Source organism: Myxine glutinosa, chromosome 9, assembly GCF_964187855.1.
Source record: "Myxine glutinosa chromosome 9, kmMyxGlut1.1, whole genome shotgun sequence".
Classification (NCBI taxonomy): domain Eukaryota; kingdom Metazoa; phylum Chordata; class Myxini; order Myxiniformes; family Myxinidae; genus Myxine; species Myxine glutinosa.
Genome location: NC_136269.1, coordinates 140,965,653 through 140,991,774, shown reverse-complemented (window position 1 = coordinate 140,991,774; position 26,122 = coordinate 140,965,653). Strand labels below are relative to the sequence as shown.

Genomic DNA, 26,122 nt, shown 5'->3' with positions numbered 1-26,122 from the left:
TAAACTGGAAGATTTTGGAAGTGCAAGCAAGGTGATTTGTGTTGTACAGTGTTCAAGTATGTAATTAAATTTGAATTTAAAAAAAGAGGATGTTTTAAAGGTTGGTGTAACAAAACAAAAAAAAAAAATTCGGAAGTTTACCACCAATGATACAGCATCTTTTACACCATCTTATTTATCCGTTACATTAGTTATTTGTGTCCCTTATGACATCCTTAAAAAAACAGGAGGTTTCCTGTTTGGAATGATTTACATTTTGTTTGGCTGCTCGACAGGCAGATAGAATAAAAACATCGCACCTGTGTCCGAAGGAAACGGTTCAGTTTGACATTTTTAATATGAAATAGGCAAAGCCTAGAAAAGAATGAAACCTTTTAGAATAACAATTTAGAACCCTTTATAATTACCCTTTAGAACAGTGGTTCTTAACCCTTTTAAAGGTGCCGAACCCTAACGAAACCCACCGAACACTCGTGGAACCCCTCAAATTTGACAAAAAAAATTTCAGAAGAATTGCATCTTAATGCGTTTTCTGTTCTTCTTTTCGGGAGACGATCTGGGAAATGCGTGGTTTTGTTTTGGCAAGGGCCACCCTCAAATCATTTTCGCATGCAAGCCTGCTCCTTTTCTTTGTTTTAATGTCCACCAGTTTCGAAAATGCATGCTCGCAGAGATACGTTGTAATGAACGGCGTGAGGATCTCAAGGGCAATTTTAGCGATGTGAGGATACCCTTCCATTTGGCAGCACCAAAACGTTGAGAGCGTTGTTGTGCCGAAGAGTTGTTGTTGAGTCTGGCTCTGCTGAAGTTCGATGAGGTCGTCGAGGTATTGGTCGTTGACATCTGCCGTTGCAACGTCGAAAGTAAACGGCTGCGGTACTCATGCTGGGTATTGCTCTTGGTCGGGGAAGTAGCCGTTGAATGACTTTCCCAGTTCATCCAAGTGCGTGGCAATCGCTTGCTTCAGCTCCCCCGGTACAGCAGTGCCTCCAACTTCAGACTCATCTTCGATCACGCTCGCGCACCCGTCCAGTAGCGAAATGTTCGTGAAGTTGTCGTTCTCTGTTTGCCGCCTCCACAACGGTAACTTCTTTCGGAAAGCGCTCAGCTTTTCTTCAGATTCGATGACATTCACTCCACCGCCCTGCATCTGGCAATTGAGTTGATTGAGTGCGTCGAAGATGTCAGCCGAGTACGCCAAGGCGAGGATGAACTCTGACTCTTGGAAGTGCGTTGCATGGCAATGCTGGTGTTCTCGCAAAAACAGGGCTAATTCTCCACGCAAGGCAAAAACACGGCTCACAACCTTCCCTCGTGATAACCATCGAACGTTAGAGTGGTAGAGAAGGACTTCGAATTCAGAGCCGATTTCATTGCACAGCTCTTTGAAGATGCGATGGTTCAGAGCACGGCTTCGCACGTAATTCACAGTTTCAACGACGATTTTCAGAACATTGGCCAGTTTTGGAGGCAGGGTTTGATGCCAGCGCGTGTCTGTGCAGGACGCAGTGCGTGACGATGATGTGTGGTGCATTGGCCTTCATCAGCGCTCCAAAACCGGAGTTGCATTCCAGCATGGCTGGAGCTCCGTCCGAGCAAACTGCAGACACCATGTTCCACGAGAGTCCGTTGTTTCTGAAGAAGTCGTCCACAAGCTTCTTCACGTCAGCTGCCTTCGTCGTTGTTGTGAGAGGCTTGCAGAACAGAAAGTCTTCCTTGATCTTGTCTCCTTTGACATAACGCACAAATAAGATGAGCTGGCTCAAATTCGAAACGTCGGTGGTCTCGTCGAGTTGAAGGCTGAATTTCGCCAGGCTCGCGACTAAATCTGCAACTATCTGGGCGAGGATGTCGTCGCTCATGTCGTCGATTCTGCATCTCACTGTGTCATTTGAGAGTGGAACGAGAGACAACTTGTTTTCAGCAGCTTTTCCCAGCATGATGTTGGCCATCTTCAACGCGGCCAGTTTGATGAGTGTCTCGCCAACGGTGTGCGGTTTGCCCTGCTTTGCGATCAGGTACGCAACTTCATACGACGCGGTGAGGATCGGTTTGTCAATTGGAACGAAGCTGAGAGTGGGCAAGGTAGCACTTGCGTCGACTCAGACTCTCTTCAATTTGAATTCATCCAGCGTTGCGTCATTGTACTGCCCCTCGCCGTGCAGTTTTTTTAAGTGTCCCGTAGTTTTGCTGGTGCTCGGCTGGAGTTGCTCAACTTGACATTGCAAAGCATGCATTGAGGACGCTGACTTCCGTCCCGTTCCGTCAAACACGTGAACCCGTACCGCACGTAATCCTCCGCCCACTTCCTTTTTTTGCTCGGCATACTGCAAAAAAAAAAACAAAAAAAAAAGTAACAAACTTATCTTAATCGAGTTCGGGCAAATAATTATAAGACAAAAATTAAAAAAGGAACATGCTTAAATATAATCAGTACCCCTCTGAAAACCGAGAAATTTTAACGAAGAAAACATAACATAGTTACGATGACGCGATTTATTAATATCTACTCAACTCTATGTCACCTCAAATCCCATTATAATATTACATAGAAAACTGTGAATTGTTAGTTTTGAATTGCGAACAAGAGTTATATCACCTCCACCCAATTTTTTGAGTAATTCAATCATATTTTATAATCACCATCCACTTTTGACTTTAATATAACTCTGAACCCGCCCTGCATATCCACAAACATTTCCAACTTACTTTTCAATTAATTAGTAACTCCAAAGTAAGGTGTGACCAATGACGCACGGCACACGGCAAGCTAATCGAGGCTATTCACTGGAATTTCCGAACACCTGCAAAGTCCAAAATCCAGTAAGTAAGTAAGTAAGTAAGCAAGTAAGTAAGCACCATCAACAGAATAATTAGCAAGTTGCTCATTGATTCAACTCACTACAGTCAGTGTGAAACAACGTATCTTAAACCAGAGAAACCATGAATGGGACGGGAATACAATTACAAATAACATTTCCATTCGTTCGTAGCATACATCGCAAAATAATAATAATATTAATAATAAGCGTAATTAGACATAGATTCAACATTGATATAAAACTTTTTAAAAAAAATTGCAATGCGTTTCGGAGGACCTCCGTCGAACCCCTGAGACTGCCTCACTGAACCCCTGGGGTTCGGTCGAACCCAGGTTAAGAACCATGGCTTTAGAATTACACTTTAGAATTACCCCTTATAATTACCCTTCAGATCCCTTTCAAATTACCCTTCAGAACCCTCCATAACTTTTAAAAACCCATTGGAATTACACTTTAGAACCCGTTATAATTACCCTTTATAATTAACCTTTAGAACCCTTTATAATTACCCTTTAGAATTACCCTTTAGAACACTTTAGAATTACCCTTTAGAATTAACCTTTAGAATTACACTTTAGAATTACCCTTTAGAATTAACCTTTAGAACCCTTTATAATTACCCTTTAGAACCCTTTGTAATTACGCTTTAGAATTACACTTTAGAATTACACTTTAGAATTACACTTTAGAATTAACCTTTAGAACCCTTTATAATTAGGTTTACTCTCCATGAAATGGAGAGAAACCTATTATTACTGCTAGAGTTTTTCTTATTATTATTCTTCCACCCTATTTTGCACCTCCGAAAACTTCATAATTAAGTTTCTCAGCAACCGCTGGTCAGATTGACAGGAAATTTTCATCAAATGATCGGCTAGGCTCGTAGAATTTTTTAATGCTAATGATGACGTCATAGGTCACGTGGTATGGGCGCCATCTTGTAAAACACCTTCAAATTTGCCCCTCTGTATCTCCGAAACGGCTCAATGGAAAAATTTGAGGAATGGCTCATTCTAAAGAACTCTGCAATGGGAACAAAAAACATGTGTATTGAGTATATCAAAAATGCTAACGTTAAGAGGTTAGAATTCGTCAAACACAGTTTTTCTCCCCCGAAAATGAGAGTTTTTCCCCAGATGCTTAGTTAAAAAAAACTCAGAATGCGAAAATTTTCGAAGTCATACGTCACATGGTTCGACCGCCATCTTGTTTTCCGTGAAAAAACACAAAAAACCCTTTTTCACCGCAACGGCTGAACGGATCGAGCCCAAACTTGGCATGCATATTCGGATACCCATGACGAACAAAAAAGTCAGCGAGCACGACGTCATCCGACACGTGGTTTCAGAGTTATGACGTTTTAAAATTTCAAACTAGAAATGGAATCACCTCCATAATTTGTGGAGATATCGAGTGCAAACTTTACACAAATGTTCCTCATGGGGGGGGTGTTTCATCGTTACTTGAGACGTTTTGATAAGTCACATGGTTTGGCCGCAATAAATAATGGAAGTTAAATTTTAAAAAGCTTGTAACTCTTGAAACACTGCATGGATCGACTTGAATTTTTAATGCAATGTAGCTCTCATCGGGTGGAACAAGTGTGCAAAATTTCAAGATGATTGGATGTACGGTCGCGAAGCTAAAGTCTTTATTGTTGAAAGAAGAAGAAACACACCATTTTGTCCTGCCAGGCCACGTCTCACAGTGCTATTGCCATTTTAAGTTTTAATTTCCTTTAAAAAACATTTTCTCTGCAATAATAGGGCCGATTGAGATAAAATTTTCACCATAGGAGGGACTCGGTCTGTCGAATATTTTAATGGTAAATATGACGTCGTAGGTCACGTGGTTCAGCCGCCATATTGTTTTTCGTGAACACACGAAAAACCCTTTTTCTCTGCAACGGCTGAACAGATCGAGGCCAAACTTTGCAAGCAGAATCGCATGCCCAGGACGAACAAAAAGGTCAGCGAGGGCGACGTCATCCGACACATGGTTTCAGAGTTATGACGGTTTAAAGCATGAACCTTTAAAACCTAGCTCCTCCCTCATTTTTGATCCAATCGAGGAGAAACGTCACAGATCTGTTCAGCATGTCAGTCTACTAAAATGCCATTTTAGAATTTGCGATAGGTCACGTGGTTTGGCAGATATCGTTAATTAAACGAATTTTTTTTTTTAATGGATATCTCTTGAATCGCTTTCTTGATCGACGTGAAACTTCATACTCTAGTAGAAGTCATGAAGAGTAACAAGTGTGCAAAATCTCAAGATGATTGGATGTACGGTCTGGAAACTAGAAGTTATTGCCTGAAGAAGAAGAACCACAACACTTTTTTTTGACCAGGCCATGTGACATAACCACCTCACGAGCTAAGGGTAGCTCGAAATTAAATTGTCTTCGGATTTGGCAGTCGCTAGAGGGTGTTAACATTCGAATGCAACAAATCTGGGCAAATTGTGATGAATTTTCGTAAAACTACACGATATTGTCATTTACATTGGAAAATAACATTGTAAAACTCTCCGCCGCCTCGGCTTATTTCTCGCTGTGAAGTTCATCCTGTCTTCAATTTTAAGGAGAAAGAGAGGTATCTGCAAGCAATGGTAACCTTTATTTTGTGGAAATCCGATTTAAAATGACGAAGTTATCCAAAATCTAACATTTTAAATGGAGCGCATTTCCAAAGTGAATCTTCCACAGGTAAAATATCCACACGTGCAGGCACACCTTACGGCGTCAATTTGGCTCCGATTTCAAATCGGATTTCGATTGTCGTATTGCCTCGGATGAGTTAACAAAATACCACAACAAATTTGGTGACAATCATGAAAAATTTGACCAAGTTCGATCGACGGGATACTTCGTTCTTCCGCTGACATACGGCACGGGCCACGGATGACGTCATGGCAGGACGTTCTTCCACGGGTGGCAGATATCGTTAATTAAACGAAAATATTTTTTTAAATGGATGGGGTGGGGGGGGGAGGGGATGTGTGTGTGTTTGTGTGTGTGTATGGATGTGCGTGTGTGCGGATGTCTGTGTGTGTGTGTGTGTGTGTGTGTGTGGGTTGGGGGAGGGGGGGGATATGTGTGTATGTGGGGGGGGGGGGAGGTTGGGGTGTGCGTGTGGAGGAGGGGGGTTGGATATGTGTGTGTGTGTGTGTGTGTGTGTGTGTGTGTGTGTGTGTGTGTATGTGTGTGGCTGTGTGTGGGGGGGGATGTGTGTGTGTGTGTAGGGATGTGTGTGGGGGGATGTGTGTGTGTGGGTGTGGGGGGGGGGGTGGATATGTGTGTGTGTGTGGAGGGGTTGGGGTGTGCATGTGGAGGAGGGGGGGATGGATATGTGTGTGTGTGTGTGTGTGTGTGTGTGGAGGGGTGTGTGTGTGTGTGTGTGTGTGTGTGTGTGTGTGTGTGTGTGTGTGTGTGTGTGTGTGTGTGTGTGTGTGTTGGGAGTGGGGTGGGGAGATGTGTGCATGTGTTTGTGTGTGGATGTGCGTGTATGTGTATGTGTGTGTGGGTGTGAGGGGGCGGGTGGATATGTGTGTGTGTGGAGGGGTGTATGTGTGGAGGGGTGTTCGTGTGGGGGGAGGGGTGTGGGGGTGTTTGTGTGTGTGCATGTGTGTTAGGGTTGGGGGGGGTGGGGGGATGTGTGCATGTGTTTGTGTGTGTGTTAGGGGTGGGGGATATGTGTGTGTGTTTGTGTGTGTGTGTTGGGGGTGGGGCGGATGTGTGCATGTGTGTGTGTTAGGGGTGGGGGGATATGTGTGTGTGTGTGTGTGTGTGTGTGTGTTGTGGGTGGGGGTGGGAGGACGTGTGCATGTGTTTGTGTGTGTGTATGTGTGTTTGTGTGTGGGTGTGGGTGGGGGTGGGAGGACGTGTGCATGTGTTTGTGTGTGTGTATGTGTGTTTGTGTGTGGGTGTGGGTGTGGGTGTGGGTGTGGGTGTGGGTGTGGGTGTGGGTGTGGGTGTGTGTGTGTGTGTGTGTGTGTGTGTGTGTGTGTGTGTGTGTGTGTGTGTGTGTGTGTCGGGGTTGTATCCAAGGGGGTTGTGTCAAAGCATGTCCAATGAAAGTGGGGTTGTATCACAAGTGGGGTTGTATCAAAAGTGGGGTTGTATCAACAGTGGGGTTGCATCAAAAGTGGGTGCGAGTAAACCGGTCATCACTGCCAGCAGTTTTAAAGTGGCAGGGGGTTGTGTCAAAGTCCAAGGGGGTTGTGTCAAAGCATGTCCAATGAAAGTGGGGTTGTATCACAAGTGGGGTTGTATCAAAAGTGGGGTTGTATCAACAGTGGGGTTGCATCAAAAGTGGGTGCGAGTAAACAGGTCATCACTGCCAGCAGTTTTAAAGTGGCAGTTCTAGTTAACCATTAGAATTACACTTTAGAATTACCCTTTATAATTACCCTTTATAATGAACCTTTAGAACACTTTAGAATTACCCTTTAGAACCCTTTATAATTACCCTTTAGAACCCTTTGTAATTACCCTTTAGAATTACACTTTAGAATTACATTTTATAACCCTTTATAATTACCCTTTATAATTAACCTTTAGAACCCTTTATAATTACCCTTTATAATTACCCTTTATAATTAACCTTTAGAATTACACTTTAGAATTACACTTGAGAACCCTTTATAATTACACTTTAGAATTACCCTTTATAATTAACCTTCAGAATTACCCTTTATAATTAACCTTTAGAATTAACCTTTAGAATTACACTTGAGAACCCTTTAGAATTACACTTTAGAATTACCCTTTATAATTAACCTTCAGAATTACACTTTATCATTAACCTTTATAATTAACCTTTAGAACCCTTTATAGTCAATATCGTCATCAACGTGTGGCCCTGAATGGATTTCTCTCATCTCCCCTTCCTGTTCAGGCTGGAGTTCCCCAAGGAAGTGTGCTGGGCCCTGTGCTTTTTCTGGTCTCTATCAATGATCTCTCCGACTCTCTGGAAAATCCTCTCTATCTCTTTGCTGATGGCTCCACTCTCTGCCGCTCCATTCCTCTTCCCTCAGATCGGCAGTCTGCAGCCTCCTCACTCTCTGAAGACCTGGACAAAATCACAGACTGGTCAAACAAGTGGAACATGTCTTTCAATCCTGACAAATCTCACTCTCTTACTATGTCTCTCCGAAAAGATCGACTGGACAACCCTCCCATCTACTTTCTCAACAATCCTCTCCAAGAAGTTCTGTCGCTCAAGCTTTTGGGTCTCACTATCTGCCATGATCTTTCTTGGGAAAACCACATTTCCAAGCTGGCCTCCAAAGCCAGTCGCCGACTGGGCATCCTCCGTCGTGCGAAGTCCTTCCTCGGCACACCTGAGCTCCTCACCACATACAAGGCTTTCATCCGCAGCTCAATGGAATACTGTTCTCCCCTATGGGCTGGTGCTCCTGCCTCACACCTGGCTCGGCTTCACGCTGTTGAATCCAAAGCTTTCAAAATCATTGGAATCTCCCGCGATGAAGCTATCTCTGAGGGCCTTTCACTCACTCACCGCAGGCAGGTAGGTGGTCTTTCTGTCTTCTACCGACTCCTCTCCGGCCTTGCACCCCCAGCTCTCTCTGTGCTCTGTCCCCCAAATATTCCTACAGGTCGCACAAGATCTGCCAGCAACCCTCTGATGGTTAAACTGCCGAAATCTCGGCTCTCTGCTCACCTTCACTCTTTCATTCCTATTTTCTCCCGCCTGTGGAACAAACTCCCACACTCCCTTCAATCCCCCTCCTCCCTCCAGGTCTTTAAAACAGCTGTTCACCACCATCTCTTATCTTCCCCCATCCATAACCTTGATCTTTTCTACCCCCACTAATTCACCCCAGATCCACCTTGTTTGAAATTCCAACTTCTTTCCTGGAAATCCTGGCAGTGTCCATATGTTTATACCTCTGCCACCCCCCCCCCCCCCCCCCCTTCACATGCCTCCGCCCCAAAGGCCTCTCCCTCCCACAGATCTCTCGATGTCTCCATGTCTCTCGGTCCCTGCTCTCAAATGTTGTGTTTGTGTCCTTCCCCCTCTCTCCCCATCTTGTCTACCGCTCCCGATGTTATATGTTTTATGTGTCTGTTTGTCTTTCTGTGTGATTAATGTTCGCTCTTTCACGAGCCTCGATCTTGTATACAAAAAAAAAAAAAAAAAAAAAAAAAAAAAAAAAAACCTTTAGATTTACACTTTAGAACCCTTTATAATTACACTTTAGAATTACACTTTAGAATAACACTTTAGAATTACCCCTTATAATTACCCTTTATAATTACCCTTTATAATTACCCTTTATAATTACCCTTTAGAATTACCCTTTAGAATTACCCTTTATAATTACCCTTTATAATTACCCTTTATAATTACCCTTTAGAATTACACTTTAGAACCCTTTCTAATTACCCTTTAGAATCACAATTTAGAATTACCCCTTATAATTACCCTTTATAATTACACTTTAGAATTACCCTTTATAATTAACCTTCAGAATTACACTTTATCATTAACCTTTAGAATTACACTTTAGAACCCTTTATAATTACACTTTATAATTACACTTTAGAACCCTTTATAATTACACTTTATAATTACACTTTAGAATTACCCCTTATAATTACCCTTTATAATTACCCATTAGAATTACACTTTAGAACCCTTTATAATTACACTTTATAATTACACTTTAGAACCCTTTATAATTACACTTTATAATTACACTTTAGAATTACCCCTTATAATTACCCTTTATAATTACCCTTTAGAATTACACTTTAGAACCCTTTATAATTACACTTTATAATTACACTTTAGAACCCTTTCTAATTACCCTTTAGAATCACAATTTAGAATTACCCCTTATAATTACCCTTTATAATTACCAAATAGAATTATCCCTTATAATTACCCTTTAGATTGACCATTTAGAACCCTTTAGAACATTTTAGAACCCATAAGAATTACCCTTTGGAATAACCCTTTAGAACCATTTATAATTACCCTTTAGAACCCTCTAGAATTAAACACGCAGGTTTTAAAAGGTTCTTCTTCATTTTTGACAGCCAAATGGAATGAAATAGCGAAATATTGAAGCGCCTTCACCGCTTGAAATGACCTCACTCCTCTCTGCACATGTGCAATCAGGACGAAGAGAGCAGAGCCAAACTACGGTAAAATTACACGTTTGTTTTCCGATTCATGTTCCGATTTGTGTTTAAAATTATGGAAAGGAAAAGTGACCCGATTGCTTAACCTCACTTTTCGCTTCGTGTTCGCGGGTTAATTACTGTTCATACAAATTATAGATCGAGCATCCACCAGACAGAAGAGTCATATTGTGCACATGTTATGATCTTCATGGAGATCGATTTTGATGTCCGAAGGCTCCAAATTACAGGTGATCTCAAACAGCAGTCCATTGAATCATGGTACGCAAAATGTGTATTCACCACAATCCCACGAGATGGACTGATGTCGCGTCATTGGGGTTCAACTCGATCGCCTTCTGCAATGGCAAAGAGGGTGGGTCAAACAACGTGCCAACGTGTCGGTGCATGTACAATGGTCCACAGTGGGTGTACACACCTGGAAGTGCTCTCGAATGACGTAGGCGTTGGCAATCTTTGTCTTGATACCTTCAAAGTCACCGACGTCACTGATGCAGATGGCGTACCACTGTGAAAGGAAAGGTCGTCATGTGGTTTCAAGTGCAGCACACAAAGTCCCATAGACTGCACACTTTTCTGAAAGTTAATCATGAAACGGATGATCCCTTGTGACTTGTGTGAGGGTTGCACAGCTCCGCTGACCTTGTGACAGGCAAAGTTCTGTGGGTTCCTGTCCAACGCCTGCTTGGAAAACTCGAGCGCTTCATAAGCAAATCTTCGTCTCTCTTCCACAGGTGTGCTGCTGAGCTGAGCAAGGTCCCGAGAGGCCCGAGCAAGCCGCCATAAAACTTCATCACTTGTGCTGCTCCAAAACCACACAGGAATCCAGAAATGGCGGTCCTACATCGTTTTAGGATCATGCCCCCACATCGTTTTAGGATCATGCCCCAACATCGTTTTAGGATCATGTCCCCAACATCGTTTTAGGATAATGCCCCCAACATCGTTTTAGGATCATGCCCCAACATCGTTTTAGGATCAGCCCCCAACATCGTTTTAGGATCATGCCCCAACATCGTTTTAGGATCATGCCGCAACATCGTTTTAGGATCATGCCCCAGCATCGTTTTAGGATCATGCCCAAGCATCGTTTTAGGATCATGCCCCAACATCGTTTTAGGATCATGCCCCAACATAGTTTTATGATCATGCCCCAACATCGTTTTAGGATCATGCCCCAGCATCGTTTTAGGATCATGCCCAAGCATCGTTTTAGGATCATGCCCCAACATCGTTTTAGGATCATGCCCCAACATCGTTTTAGGATCATGCCCCAACATCGTTTTAGGATCATGCCCCAACATCGTTTTAGGATCAGCCCCCAACATCGTTTTAGGATCATGCCCCAACATCGTTTTAGGATCATGCCCCAACATTGTTTTAGGATCAGCCCCCAGCATCGTTTTAGGATCATGCCCCAACATCGTTTTAGGATCATGCCCCAACATCGTTTTAGGATCATGCCCCAACATCGTTTTAGGATCAGCCCCCAACATAGTTTTAGGATCATGCCCCAACATCGTTTTGGACAGGACAGGACCCGGTTTGGTTGTCACATTGTCGCTATGATTTTGTGTCATGTTACTCATCGGGAAATAAGACGCCGATTAACAGGGTATTTTACTCGGTGGTGAAGAAAAGCATCTCCATTTAGAATAAGCATTCTGAGTATTGCGCTGCAATGCATGTCCCCTACCGGCAGTCTGTCGTCCGGAAAACTGTGTGAATTATATAATTACCAACTCACAGTCTGAGGTAACTCGGCTAAAAATTATCCGATTTGCACCAAATAAAGTTCATGAATGGTTGCACAGACCCCTACTTCTCACTAAAAGGGGAAAAAGAATGTAAATTGCAGTTAAAACAAGGAATATTAACAGCTTTAACGTACCGCACTCCAAATTATAGTCCGGAAAACTGTTGGGGAAATTACCAAAGTTCAAAGTGCCATAACTTTGTCAAAAATGATCGAAACGTCGTGAAGTTCGAACCTGATCTGTAACTTATCATGAGGAAACCATGTGCCAAGTTTGAAATCATTAGCATTCAGAGTTTAGAAAAAAAAGTCCGGAAAGCTGTTCTTTGCGTGACGGAGGGACGGACGGAGGGACGGAGTGCAAACCTATAGTCCCCTCCGGTGTACACCGGTAGGGGAGTAAAAAGCATTCTGAGTATTGCGTAGCAGTACATGTCCCCACCGGCAGTCTGTCATCCGGAAAACTGTTGGGGAAATTACCAAAGTTCAAAGTGCTATAACTTTGTCAAAAATGATCGAAACGTCGTGAAGTTCGAACTTGATCTGTAACTTATCATGAGGAAACCATGTGCCAAGTTTGAAATCATTAGCGTTAAGAGTTTAGAAAAAAAAGTCCGGAAAACTGTTCTTTGCGTGACGGACTGACAGACGGACAGACGGAGGGACGGAGTGCAAACCTATAGTCCCCTCCGGTGTACACCGGTCGGGGACTAATAACACAATAAATCCGTGTCTCCACTTTAAATCACAGAAAAAAAAAAGTCTTACGCAAGCAATGGGCACTGCCTCTACGGAAAGAACACACCTAATGGTGCCATCTATACCACATCCACCTCTCTTGTAACTCCCACAGACAGACCACACACCAGGAAGTGCCAAACACCATGGAGGTCTTCAAAGGCAGTGCAAAGCTCAAAAGGTGTGTGTGTGTGTGTGTGTGTGTGTGTGTGTGTGTGTGTCTGTGTGTGTGTGTCTGTGTGTGTGTGTCTGTGTGTGTGTGTCTGTGTGTGTGTGTGTCAGTGTGTGTCAGTATGTGTCAGTATGTGTCAGTGTGTGTGGTTAAAGTGGCTGCACCAGCTTTTATCGTTGAGCAAAACCAGTCCGTATTGTACAGTGCTTTCAGAAAGTATTCACACCCCTTGACTTTTTCCCTATTTTGTTGTGTTACACCCTCAATTTAAAATGTATTAAATTGAGATTTTGTTGTCATTGATCTACAGACAACACCACATAATGTCAATGTGCAATTATTTTTTGGAATTTTTGAAATAAAATTATTAAAAATGAAAAGCTGAAATGTCTTGAGTCAATAAATATTCAAACCCTTTGCAATGACCCTTTGCTAAATTGAGCTCAGGTGCATCCAATTTCCTTTGATCATCCTTGAGATGTCTCGACAACTCGATTGGAGTCCACCTGTGGCCATTTCAATTCATTGTACAAGATTTCGAAAGAAACACACCTTTCGATACAAGGTCCCACAGTTAACAGCGATATCAGAGCAGAAACTCCACCATTAAGTCCAAGGAACTGTCCATAGATCTATGATATAGAATTGTGAGGAGGCCTAGATCTGGGGAAGGGTGTAAAACAATTTCTAGAGTGTTGAAAGTTCCCAAGAGCACAGTGAGCGCCATCATTAGTATATGGAAAGAATATGGAACAACCCAGACTCTTCCTAGAACTGGCCGTCCGACCAAACTGAACAACCAGGCAGGGAAGGACCTTTATCAGGGAGGTGACCAAGAACACATTGACCACTCTGACAGAACTACAGAGTTTGTCGGCTGAGATGGAAGAACCTGCCGGAAGGACAGCAGTCCCTGCAGGCCTTTCGCAAATCTAGGCGTTATGGGAGAATGGCCAGACGGAAGCCACTCCTGGGAAAAAGCCACGTCAGCATGCCTGGAGTTTGCAAAAAGGCACGTGAAATACTCTGAGAGCACGAGGCAAAATATTCTGTGATCTGATGAGACGAAAATTGAACTATTTGGCATGAATGCAAAGCGATACGTCTGGCGAAAACTGAGCACATCTGATCACCCATCCAGCACCATCCCTACAGTGAAGCATGGTAGTGGCAGCATCATGCCATGGGGATGCTTTTCAGCGGCAAGGATTGGGAGACTTGTAAGGATAGAGGGAACAATGAATGGAGCCAAATACAAGCAAATCCTTGAGGAGAACCTGCTCCAGAGTGCAAAAAAACCTGAGACTGTCATGAAGATTTACGTTCCAAAAGAACAATGATCCCAAGCATACAGCCAAAGCAACAATGGAAAGACTTCAGGACAAGAACGTGAAACTCCTTGAGTGGCCCAGCCAAAGCCCAGACTTATACAAGATCGAGGCTTGTGGAAGAGCTAACATTCATGAGAAAAACAAACAAACGGACACATAAGAAAAAATAAAGGGAGTGGGAGACGAGATGGGGAGAGAGGGGGAAGCACACAAGTACAACATTTGAGAGCAGGGACATCAGGAGATCTGTGGGAGAGTGGGGGAGCTTGGGGGGAGGAGGGGTGACAAGAGTTGAGGTAAAAAAACACATGGACACTGCTCGGACTTCCAGGAAAGAAGTTGGTATTTAAAAAAAGTGGATCTGGGGTGAATTAACGGGGGTGGAAAAGATCAAGGTTTTGGATGGGGGAAGATAAGAGATGGTGGTGAACAGCTGTTTTAAAGACCTGGAGAGAGGATTGGGATTGAAGAGAGTGAGGGAGTTTGTTCCAGAGGCGGGAGAAAAGAGGAATGAAGAAGTGAAGGTGAGCAGAGAGTCTTGATTTTGGCAGTTTAACCATAAGAGGGTTGCTGCCAGATCTTGTGCGACCTGAAGGAATATTTGGGGGACAGAGCACAGACAGAGCTGGGGGAGCTAGGCCGGAGAGGAGTCGGTAGAAGACAGAAAGACCACCAACCTGCCTGCGGTGAGGGAGTGAAAGGCCTTCGGAGTTAGCTTCATCGTGGGAGATGAATCTAACTTCATCCGAGGGATGAATCTAACTTCATCCGGGGGATGAAACCAACTTCATCCATTTTCTTTGTGAAAGGAAATGAGATTGCCTTCCATTGGATTTGCCTTCCAGGAGGCAAAGGCAAGTTGTTTCAGGGCAACTGCCTCACCACAATATTCAGTGCACCATGGACGGGAGGAAGGGTATGACAACTGAAGATGAGATTGGATAAATCTGTGCATGAGAGAGAGCAGTTTACTTTGGAAGAATTCCCAGGAAGAGTTGATGTCAGAGGCAGTAGAGATGGGAGACCAGTCCAGATGATTGATGGCTGCTTGCAGACCGTGCCAGTCAGCCTGAGTGAAATGCCAGACTCGTCGACGCTGAGGAGGCTCTCTGAGAATGGCCAGAGAGATGTCCACTTTAACAAGCACATGATCAGAAGAACCGATTGGAGCAGAAGAAAAGCAGCAGACATTTGCAGGGAAGTTTGTCATAACCAAGTCCAGAAGAGAAGATACTCCATTGACTGATATCCGGGTTGGGAAATTGACAGATTGTGTCAATCCCAGTGAGTCACAGAAGCCCTTTGCTGAGTTGCCATGGCTGGTGAGAGAGGAAAACACACCCAGCTAGCTGGCATGATGACAGTTGAAGTCGCCACATATGAAGAAGAGAGAGTTGCGATGAGTCGATAGAAGTTGGTCCATGTTATAAAACAGAGAGATGTAGATGGAGTCATCACTGTTTGGTGGACGGTACAACACACACATGAACAAAGGGTGTGAGCGAAGGGGAAGCCGTAGCCAGAGGTACTCCTGGGGGTGTGGTGGAGAGAGGGCAGAGCAGGAAGAGTGAGGAAGATAATTTTTGATAAAGATAGCAACCCCACCTCCAGGACAAGGCTCAGGTCTATCATACTGGAGGAGGGAGTAACCCGGAAGAGATATTAAGGAATCAGAGACATCTTGAAGGAGGAAAGTTTCTGATAAGCAGATCAAGTCTGGTTTGTCAGAAGCAACCTGTATTGAGAGATCAGTCAGGTTTGAGCGAAGGCCCTGGATGTCTGAGGTCCTTACCGTTAAGGAAGGGGGAGCATCGGATACAGGACAGGGGAGGGGAGAGGTAAGGTAGTAAGGTAAGATGGGGAAGAGGACGAGGAGGTAGGGAGAGCTGTTGATGGTGTGTCAGAGATTTCAGAATAGCTAGGAGAAAGGGAAGGAGGAGGACAAAAGGTTTGATGGTGATTGGACGAGGCACAGTGAGGTGTTGTTTGAGGAGGGGGGGCAGAGCGAGGAAGAAGGTTGGAGGAGATGGAGGTAAGAGTTGGAATGGAGAGGAAGCGGGGAGGACGCTTTGAGGAGGGGTGAGAGGGGAGAATTGGAGAAAAAAGGAGGGTGGGGAGATTTGAAGTGGAGGGGGGAGGGGGAGTTTTGAAATGGAGGAGTGAGGGGGGAATTTAGGAGGGGAGGGGTGAGGGGGGAGTTTGGGAGGGGAGGGGTGAGGAGGAGAATTGAAACGGAGGGATGAGGGGGGAGTTTAGGAGGGGAAGGATGAGTTTGGATTTTCGAAAGTGTTGGACGATTCATGAAAAACGAACATTTATTGCAAAATGAGTTTCTTGTCATTTTCAAGTCAGAGATCCGTTTGAAAATGTTGGAGGAGGCGTGGAATGCAGGTGAGTTTAGGGAATGCAGGAAGGAAGAACTGAAAGATTGAATTTAAATTTTAAATGAAGAGATTTGGCGAGCAACTCGAAAACAACATTTTAAAGAAAAAGAAGAAACGTGTGTTATAATATACAGCAGAATATAACACTTCAGGGGAAAGTTTAAACATTTTTAAACTAAACCGGGAAAACTATCTGGGGAAATTCCCTAAATGAGGGCATGAAGGATTCCAGCACAGGTTCAGAAGCAGGAACAGAAGAATAGGAGATTGACAGCCAGGAGAGCAGAGTGAAGGAACAGGGAGGTGTATAAGCAAATGTGTTAGTACGGGAGGAGAGGCCTACTTTTTAAATTATTCGTTAATGTTTTTTTGAAGGTTTGGTGAAAGTGGATCAGAGGAAGAAGGATAAAGTTGAAGAAGTATGGTGAGAACTGGAATTGGAAAGGCGTCGACTGGAGAGCATTGAATTATGAAGGAAGGAGAGAAAAAAAAACGAGTGGGGCGAAACACGTGGTTAAAGAACGAACGAACGAACACAGGAGAGAAGGAAATTAGATTTTATTTTATTTTTTAAATTAAGACTTTAAACAAAGGGTAAAATGTTCGGGTAAGTATGGGGTGAAAAAAGACTGGAAAAAACAATGAGAGAACGAAAATAAATGAACCACAAACGACCGCCGAGAGGAGACAACAAAGCCTCGAGGCCTGGAAAACCAGGTCATAAAACGCAGCGGGAACCAACCGACGATTATACACAGGTATGAATTAACTTGACATTAACTTGACAAAGCTTGAGCAAATCTGCATGGAAGAATGGGGAAAAACTCCCCAAATCCAGATGTGCAAAACTGATAGATGTACTCAAGAAGACTTGAGGCTGTAATCAAAGGCGCTTCTTTGAAGTATTGGCTTAGGGGGTTGAATACTTATGTAAATGAGATATTTCTGTATTTCATTTTTAATTGTTTTGTAAAAATTTCGGGAAAAAATCATTTTCACATTATGGGGTATTATGTGTAGATCAGTGTCAAAAAAAATCTCAATTTTGTTCATTTTCAATACTCGATCAATAACTCGTGACACTCACCCGTCTATACTCGATCAGGAAATCGTGACACTCACCCGTCTATACTCGATCAGGAACTCCTGACACTCACCCGTCTATACTCGATCAAGAACTCGTGACACTCACCCGTCTATACTCAATAAAGAACTCGTGACACTCACCTGTCTATACTCGATCAAGAACTCGTGACACTCACCAGTCTGTATACTCTATGAAGAACTTGTGACGCTCACCTATCTATGTATATACTTGATAAAAAAGGACTCACCTGTCTGAATACTCAAACAAGAACTTGTAGAGTTTTTCAGTTTCAGATGCTCCGTAAAGATAGTCAGCCTTCTCTACAATCTCATCGACTTCCATCTCTGCAGACACAGACAGGTTACATGTAACAGAATAGTTGTCCCTGTGAAGGCTAGAGTTAGCAGACAAGATAAATGATGGATTTTTATCCATCGATAGTCCAGATGATGAGGGTAGGTAATATGTGGAAAAGTTGTACTGCTGATTGTTTGGGCATTCACCCTCTCCAGCTATTATGCCCCATGGATATAGAACTCCCCATGGATATAGAACTCCCCCGGGATATAGAACTCCCCCGGGATATAGAACTCCCCTGGGATATAGAACTCCCCTGGGATATAGAACTCCCCTGGGATATAGAACTCCCCTGGGATATAGAACTCCCCTGGGATGTACAACTCCCCTGGGATGTACAACTCCCCTGGGATGTACAACTCCCCTGGGATGTACAACGCCCCTGGGATGTAGAACGCCCCTCGGATGTAGAACGCCCCTGGGATGTGGAACGCCCCTCGGATGTGGAACGCCCCTCGGATGTGGAACGCCCCTCGGATGTCGAACGCCCCTCGGATGTGGAACGCCCCTCGGATATACAAGGCCCCTCGGATATACAACGCCCCTCGGATGTGGAACGCCCCTCGGATGTCGAACGCCCCTCGGATGTGGAACGCCCCTCGGATATACAACGCCCCTCGGATATACAACGCCCCTCGGATATACAAGGCCCCTCGGATATACAAGGCCCCTCGGATATACAAGGCCCCTCGGATATACAAGGCCCCTCGGATATACAACGCCCCTCGGATATACAACGCCCCTCGGATATACAACGCCCCTCGGATATACAACGCCCCTCGGATATACAACGCCCCTCGGATATACAACGCCCCTCGGATATTCAATTCCCCTTGGCTCTTTTCCTTTGAAGGGCTGACACTCAAAACCTCAGCACCTCGATTCCCACGATGGTAAATGTATGGTAAGAGTTATAATTGAGAGGACCGAATGTTTAGGTCACACAAACAAGTACAGACCAGTTTTCTATGAAACACCAAAGCCATCTGTGACCCAAGAATGGCACCTTTGGTAAGACAGGCTGCTGTACGGGGCCATTGGTGGAACCAAGTGAAGCCTCCAAGGCCAAGCAATGAGACTTGGGCGGTCGTGCACAGAGTGTTCGTGATCCGAGCAGCGTACTGGGGGAATCCAGGGAAGAGAACATAAAATGACATTGTCGGTTTCATTCCTAAAACTATTAAATAAACCACAAGTGGAAACCCCTCGCGGCTCAATGTAATGATTCACACGTGTTGATACGTCATTACATCACACGGAAACCCCTCGATGTATTGAATGACACATGTTAATACGTCATTACATCACACGGAAACCCCTCCATTGTGTATACGTCATTACATCACACGGCTTCAAACATATTTAATCACAAATCGAAAATCCCGATGGGGAGGCCGTCGGGACATGACAAGACGACTGGGGATAAGACCGCTTGCGTGCTCAGTGAGGGATGTGTCCCATTACCAACCAAGCAGCTTGTTATCGCTTACCAAGCGAGCCGTTCCCCATCAATCGTTTCGTTGGAGTGCTTGCTTCAGTGCTTAAGCCGCTTTGCGAGCGCTCAACAAGCTGATTGGTAATGGAACACACACCAGGTACCACCGATCAGAAGGACTAAGGTCGGGCAAGGACCAATCAGCGTGTACACACCTGCGCGCCGCGAAAGAACTGTGGGCGCGTTCGTCCACCTGAGATTCGCACAAACCATCGAATGCCTGGCCACGTGACAAACCGCACAGCCATCTGCGTTACCACCAAGGTCTCCCAAATGAGTCGAACCTGCCTCCTTGTCTTCCCGTATATTCAGATGTTGTTGTTTTACGACCAGGAGTTACAGCAGATATTCTATAATAATAAGATCAACACGATTCTCCAAAATATCCTATTATTAAAACCTATATTTATACACGTTTGCAAAACTTTGTGCGGAACAATCTAATAATCTCCACCAGACGAAGAAGACTCAGCTACGAACTATACTGATGAGGCCATATACATTGCACAAGTTAAAGATGTGACTTCTGGGACGCAGTCGCTCTCCAGCTCTCCTATGTCGCCAACTTGTTTATATGACTTCTGGGAAGCAATCGCTCTCCAGCTCTCCTATGTCGCCAACTTGTTTATATGACTTCTGGGAAGCAATCGCTCTCCAGCTCTCCTATGTCGCTAACTTGTTTATACGATTTCTGGGAAGCCATCGCTCTCCTATGTCGCTGACTTGTTTACATGTCTTTTGGGACCCAGTCGCTCTCCTATGTCGCTGACTTGTTTACATGTCTTTTGGGACCCAGTCGCTCTCCTATGTCGCTAATTTGTTCATACGATTTCTGGGAAGCAATCGCTCTCCTATGTCGCTGACTTGTTTACATGTCTTTTGGGACCCAGTCGCTCTCCTATGTCGCTGACTTGTTTACATGTCTTTTGGGACCCAGTCGCTCTCCTATGTCGCTGACTTGTTTATATGATTTCTGGGACCCAGTCGCTCTCCTATGTCGCTGACTTGTTTATATGATTTCTGGGACCCATTCGCTCTCCTATGTCGCTAACTTGTTTATATGATTTCTGGGACCCAGTCGCTCTCCTATGTCGCTAACTTGTTTATATGACTTCTGGGACCCATTCGCTCTCCTATGTCGCTAACTTGTTTATATGACTTCTGGGACCCATTCGCTCTCCTATGTCGCTGACTTGTTTACATGTCTTTTGGGACCCAGTCGCTCTCCTATGTCGCTGACTTGTTTACATGTCTTTTGGGACCCAGTCGCTCTCCTATGTCGCTGACTTGTTTATATGATTTCTGGGACCCAGTCGCTCTCCTATGTCGCTGACTTGTTTATATGATTTCTGGGACCCATTCGCTCTCCTATGTCGCTAACTTGTTTATATGATTTCTGGGACCCATTCGCTCTCCTATGTCGCTAACTTGTTTATATGACTTCTGGGACCCATTCGCTCTCCTATGTCGCTAACTTGTTTATATGACTTCTGGGACCCAGTCGCTCTCCTATGTCGCTAACTGGTTTATATGACTTCTGGGACACAGTCGCTCTCCTATGTGGCTAACTTGTTTATATGACTTCTGGGATGCAGTCACTCTCCTATGTCGCTAACTTGTTTATATGATTTCTGGGACCCAGTCGCTCTCCTATGTCGCTAACTTGTTTATATGACTTCTGGGACCCAGTCGCTCTCCTATGTCGCTAACTTGTTTATATGACTTCTGGGACCCAGTCGCTCTCCTATGTCGCTAACTTGTTTATATGACTTCTGGGACCCAGTCGCTCTCCTATGTCGCTAACTTGTTTATATGACTTCTGGGACCCAGTCGCTCTCCTATGTCGCTAACTTGTTTATATGACTTCTGGGACACAGTCGCTCTCCTATGTGGCTAACTTGTTTATATGACTTCTGGGACGCAGTCACTCTCCTATGTCGCTAACTTGTTTATATGACTTCTGGGACCCAGTCGCTCTCCTGTGTCGCCAACTTGTTTATATGACTTCTGGGACCCAGTCGCTCTCCTGTGTCGCCAACTTGTTTATATGATTTCTGGGACGCAGTCGCTCTCCTATGTCGCTAACTTGTTTATATGACTTCTGGGACCCAGTCGCTCTCCTATGTCGCTGACTTGTTTTTATGATTTCTGGGACCCAGTCACTCTTCTATGTCGCGAACTTGTTTATATGACTTCTGGGACCCAGTCGCTCTCCTATGTCGCTAACTTGTTTATATGACTTCTGGGACACAGTCGCTCTCCTATGTCGCTAACTTGTTTATATGACTTCTGGGACCCAGTCACTCTCCTATGTTGCTAACTTGTTTATTTGACTTCTGGGACCCAGTCGCTCTCCTGTGTCGCTAACCTGTTTATATGACTTCTGGGACACAGTCGCTCTCCTATGTCGCTAACTTGTTTATATGACTTCTGGGACCCAGTCGCTCTCCTATGTCGCTAACTTGTTTATATGATTTCTGGGACGCAGTCGCTCTCCTATGTCGCGAACTTGTTTATATGACTTCTGGGACCCAGTCGCTCTCCTATGTCGCTAACTTGTTTAAATGACATCTGGGACCCAGTCGCTCTCCTTTGTCGCTAACTTGTTTACATGTCTTATGTGACCCAGTCGCTCTCCTATATCGCTGTCTTGTTCATATGATTTCTGGGACCCAGATGCTCTCCTATGTCGCTAACTTGTTTATATGACTTCTGGGACCCAGTCGCTCTCCTATGTCGCTAACTTGCTTATATGACTTCTCTGACCCAGTTGCTCTCCTATGTCGCTGACTTGTCTACATGTCTTCTGGGACCCAGTCGCTCTCCTATATCGCTGTCTTGTTTATATGATTTCTGGGACCCAGTCGCTCTCCTATGTCGCTAACTTGTTTATATGACTTCTGGGACCCAGTCGCTCTCCTATGTCGCTAACTTGTTTATATGATTTCTGGGACCCAGTCGCTCTTCTATGTCGCTAACTTGTTTATATGACTTCTGGGACCCAGTCGCTCTCCCATGTCGCTAACTTGTTTAAATGATTTCTGGGACCCAGTCGCTCTCATGTCATGAACTTGTTTACATGACTTCTGGGACCCAGTCGCTCTCCAATGTCGCTAACTTGTTTACATGACTTCGAGGACACAGTCGCTCTCCTATGTCGCTAACTTGTTTATATGTCTTCTGGGACCCAGTCGTTCTCCTATGTCGCTAACGTGTTTATATGACTTCTGGGACCCAGTCGCTCTCCTATGTCTCTGACTTGTTTATATGACTTCTGGGACGCAGTCGCTCTCCTATGTCGCTAACTTCTTTGTATGATTTCTGAGACGCAGTCGCTCTCCTATGTCGCTAACTTGTTTGTATGATTTCTGGGACGCAGTCGCTCTCCTATGTCGCCAACTTGTTTACATGTCTTCTGGGACCCAGTCGCTCTCCTATGTTGCTGACTTGTTTGTATGACTTCTGGGACGTAATCGCTCTCCTATGTCGCTAATTTGTTTATACGATTTCTGGGATGCAGTCACTCTCCTATGTCGCTAACTTGTTTATATGACTTCTGGGAAGCAATCGCTCTCCTATGTCGCTGACTTGTTTACATGTCTTTTGGGACCCAGTCGCTCTCCTATGTCGCTGACTTGTTTATATGATTTCTGGGACCCAGTCGCTCTCCTATGCCGCTAACTTGTTTATATGATTTCTGGGACCCAGTCGCTCTCCTATGTCGCTAACTTGTTTATATGACTTATGCTTATGGGATGTAGTCGCTCTCCTATGTCGCTAACTTGTTTATATGATTTCTGGGACCCATTCGCTCTCCTATGTCGCTAACTTGTTTATATGACTTCTGGGACCCAGTCGCTCTCCTATGTCGCTAACTTGTTTATATGACTTCTGGGACCCAGTCGCTCTCCTATGTCGCTAACTGGTTTATATGACTTCTGGGACACAGTCGCTCTCCTATGTGGCTAACTTGTTTATATGACTTCTGGGATTCAGTCACTCTCCTATGTCGCTAACTTGTTTATATGATTTCTGGGACCCATTCGCTCCCCTATGTCGCTAACTTGTTTATATGACTTCTGGGACCCAGTCGCTCTCCTATGTCGCTAACTTGTTTATATGACTTCTGGGACCCAGTCGCTCTCCGATGTTGCTGACTTGTTTGTATGACTTCTGGGACGTAATCGCTCTCCTATGTCGCTAATTTGTTTATACGATTTCTGGGATGCAGTCACTCTCCTATGTCGCTAACTTGTTTATATGACTTCTGGGAAGCAATCGCTCTCCTATGTCGCTGACTTGTTTATATGACTTCTGGGACACAGTCGCTCTCCTATGTGGCTAACTTGTTTATATGACTTCTGGGATGCAGTCACTCTCCTATGTCGCTAACTTGTTTACATGTCTTCTGGGACCCAGTCGCTCTCCTATGTCGCTAACGTTTTCATAGGACTTCTGGGACCCAGTCGCTCTCCTATGTTGCTGACTTGTTTGTATGACTTCTGGGACGTAATCGCTCTCCTATGTCGCTAATTTGTTTATACGATTTCTGGGATGCAGTCACTCTCCTATGTCGCTAACTTGTTTATATGACTTCTGGGAAGCAATCGGTCTCCTATGTCGCTGACTTGTTTACATGTCTTTTGGGACCCAGTCGCTCTCCTATGTCGCTGACTTGTTTATATGATTTCTGGGACCCAGTCGCTCTCCTATGCCGCTAACTTGTTTATATGATTTCTGGGACCCAGTCGCTCTCCTATGTCGCTAACTTGTTTATATGACTTATGCTTATGGGATGTAGTCGCTCTCCTATGTCGCTGACTTGTTTACATGTCTTTTGGGACCCAGTCGCTCTCCTATGTCGCTGACTTGTTTATATGATTTCTGGGACCCAGTCGCTCTCCTATGTCGCTAACTGGTTTATATGACTTCTGGGACACAGTCGCTCTCCTATGTGGCTAACTTGTTTATATGACTTCTGGGATTCAGTCACTCTCCTATGTCGCTAACTTGTTTATATGATTTCTGGGACCCATTCGCTCTCCTATGTCGCTAACTTGTTTATATGACTTCTGGGACCCAGTCGCTCTCCTATGTCGCTAACTTGTTTATATGACTTCTGGGACCCAGTCGCTCTCCTATGTCGCTAACTTGTTTATATGACTTCTGGGACACAGTCGCTCTCCTATGTGGCTAACTTGTTTATATGACTTCTGGGACGCAGTCACTCTCCTATGTCGCTAACTTGTTTATATGACTTCTGGGACCCAGTCGCTCTCCTATGTCGCTGACTTGTTTTTATGATTTCTGGGACCCAGTCACTCTTCTATGTCGCGAACTTGTTTATATGACTTCTGGGACCCAGTCGCTCTCCTGTGTCGCTAACTTGTTTATATGACTTCTGGGACACAGTCGCTCTCCTATGTCGCTAACTTGTTTATATGACTTCTGGGACCCAGTCACTCTCCTATGTTGCTAACTTGTTTATTTGACTTCTGGGACCCAGTCGCTCTCCTGTGTCGCTAACCTGTTTATATGACTTCTGGGACACAGTCGCTCTCCTATGTCGCTAACTTGTTTATATGACTTCTGGGACCCAGTCGCTCTCCTATGTCGCTAACTTGTTTATATGATTTCTGGGACGCAGTCGCTCTCCTATGTCGCTAACTTGTTTATATGACTTCTGGGACCCAGTCGCTCTCCTATGTCGCTAACTTGTTTAAATGACATCTGGGACCCAGTCGCTCTCCTTTGTCGCTAACTTGTTTACATGTCTTATGTGACCCAGTCGCTCTCCTATATCGCTGTCTTGTTCATATGATTTCTGGGACCCAGATGCTCTCCTATGTCGCTAACTTGTTGACATGACTTCTGGGACCCAGTCGCTCTCCTATGTCGCTAACTTGTTTATATGACTTCTCTGACCCAGTTGCTCTCCTATGTCGCTGACTTGTCTACATGTCTTCTGGGACCCAGTCGCTCTCCTATATCGCTGTCTTGTTTATATGATTTCTGGGACCCAGTCGCTCTCCTATGTCGCTAACTTGTTTATATGACTTCTGGGACCCAGTCGCTCTCCTATGTCGCTAACTTGTTTATATGATTTCTGGGACCCAGTCGCTCTTCTATGTCGCTAACTTGTTTATATGACTTCTGGGACCCAGTCGCTCTCCCATGTCGCTAACTTGTTTAAATGATTTCTGGGACCCAGTTGCTCTCCCGTCATGAACTTGTCTACATGTCTTCTGGGACCCAGTCGCTCTCCTATATCGCTGTCTTGTTTATATGATTTCTGGGACCCAGTCGCTCTCCTATGTCGCTAACTTGTTTATATGACTTCTGGGACCCAGTCGCTCTCCTATGTCGCTAACTTGTTTATATGATTTCTGGGACCCAGTCGCTCTTCTATGTCGCTAACTTGTTTATATGACTTCTGGGACCCAGTCGCTCTCCAATGTCGCTAACTTGTTTACATGACTTCGAGGACACAGTCGCTCTCCAATGTCGCTAACTTGTTTATATGTCTTCTGGGACCCAGTCGTTCTCCTATGTCGCTAACGTGTTTATATGACTTCTGGGACCCAGTCGCTCTCCTATGTCTCTGACTTGTTTATATGACTTCTGGGACGCAGTCGCTCTCCTATGTCGCTAACTTCTTTGTATGATTTCTGAGACGCAGTCGCTCTCCTATGTTGCTAACTTGCTTGTATGATTTCTGGGACGCAGTCGCTCTCCTATGTCGCCAACTTGTTTACATGTCTTCTGGGACCCAGTCGCTCTCCTATGTCGCTAACGTTTTCATAGGACTT

The 26,122-nt window shown here is 44.6% G+C and overlaps 1 protein-coding gene across 7 annotated transcripts in view; it reads right to left on the bottom strand.

Annotated features, from left to right (window-relative positions):
- Positions 1-19,944, bottom strand: part of RMDN1 (regulator of microtubule dynamics 1) — a 35,673-nt gene extending 15,729 nt beyond the window's left edge. For 3 of the 7 annotated variants that reach the window (XR_010985956.2, XR_010985955.2, XM_068127982.2), the window contains exons 1-6: positions 19,469-19,944; positions 18,825-18,939; positions 17,709-17,805; positions 10,636-10,795; positions 10,412-10,501; positions 10,276-10,331 (exon numbers count right to left, since the gene is read on the bottom strand). Coding sequence is in view for 5 of the 7 variants with exons in the window: in XM_068127982.2 (XP_067984083.2) it covers positions 10,276-10,331; positions 10,412-10,501; positions 10,636-10,795; positions 17,709-17,805; positions 18,825-18,939; positions 19,469-19,561 (611 nt within the window). In the remaining 2 variants the exon portion in view is untranslated. The remainder of the gene's footprint in view (positions 1-10,275; positions 10,332-10,411; positions 10,502-10,635; positions 10,796-17,708; positions 17,806-18,824; positions 18,940-19,468) is intronic. The other 4 variants (XM_068127984.2, XM_068127987.2, XM_068127985.2 and 1 more) reach the window with 4 other exon arrangements.
- Between the last annotated feature and the right edge of the window lie 6,178 nt (positions 19,945-26,122).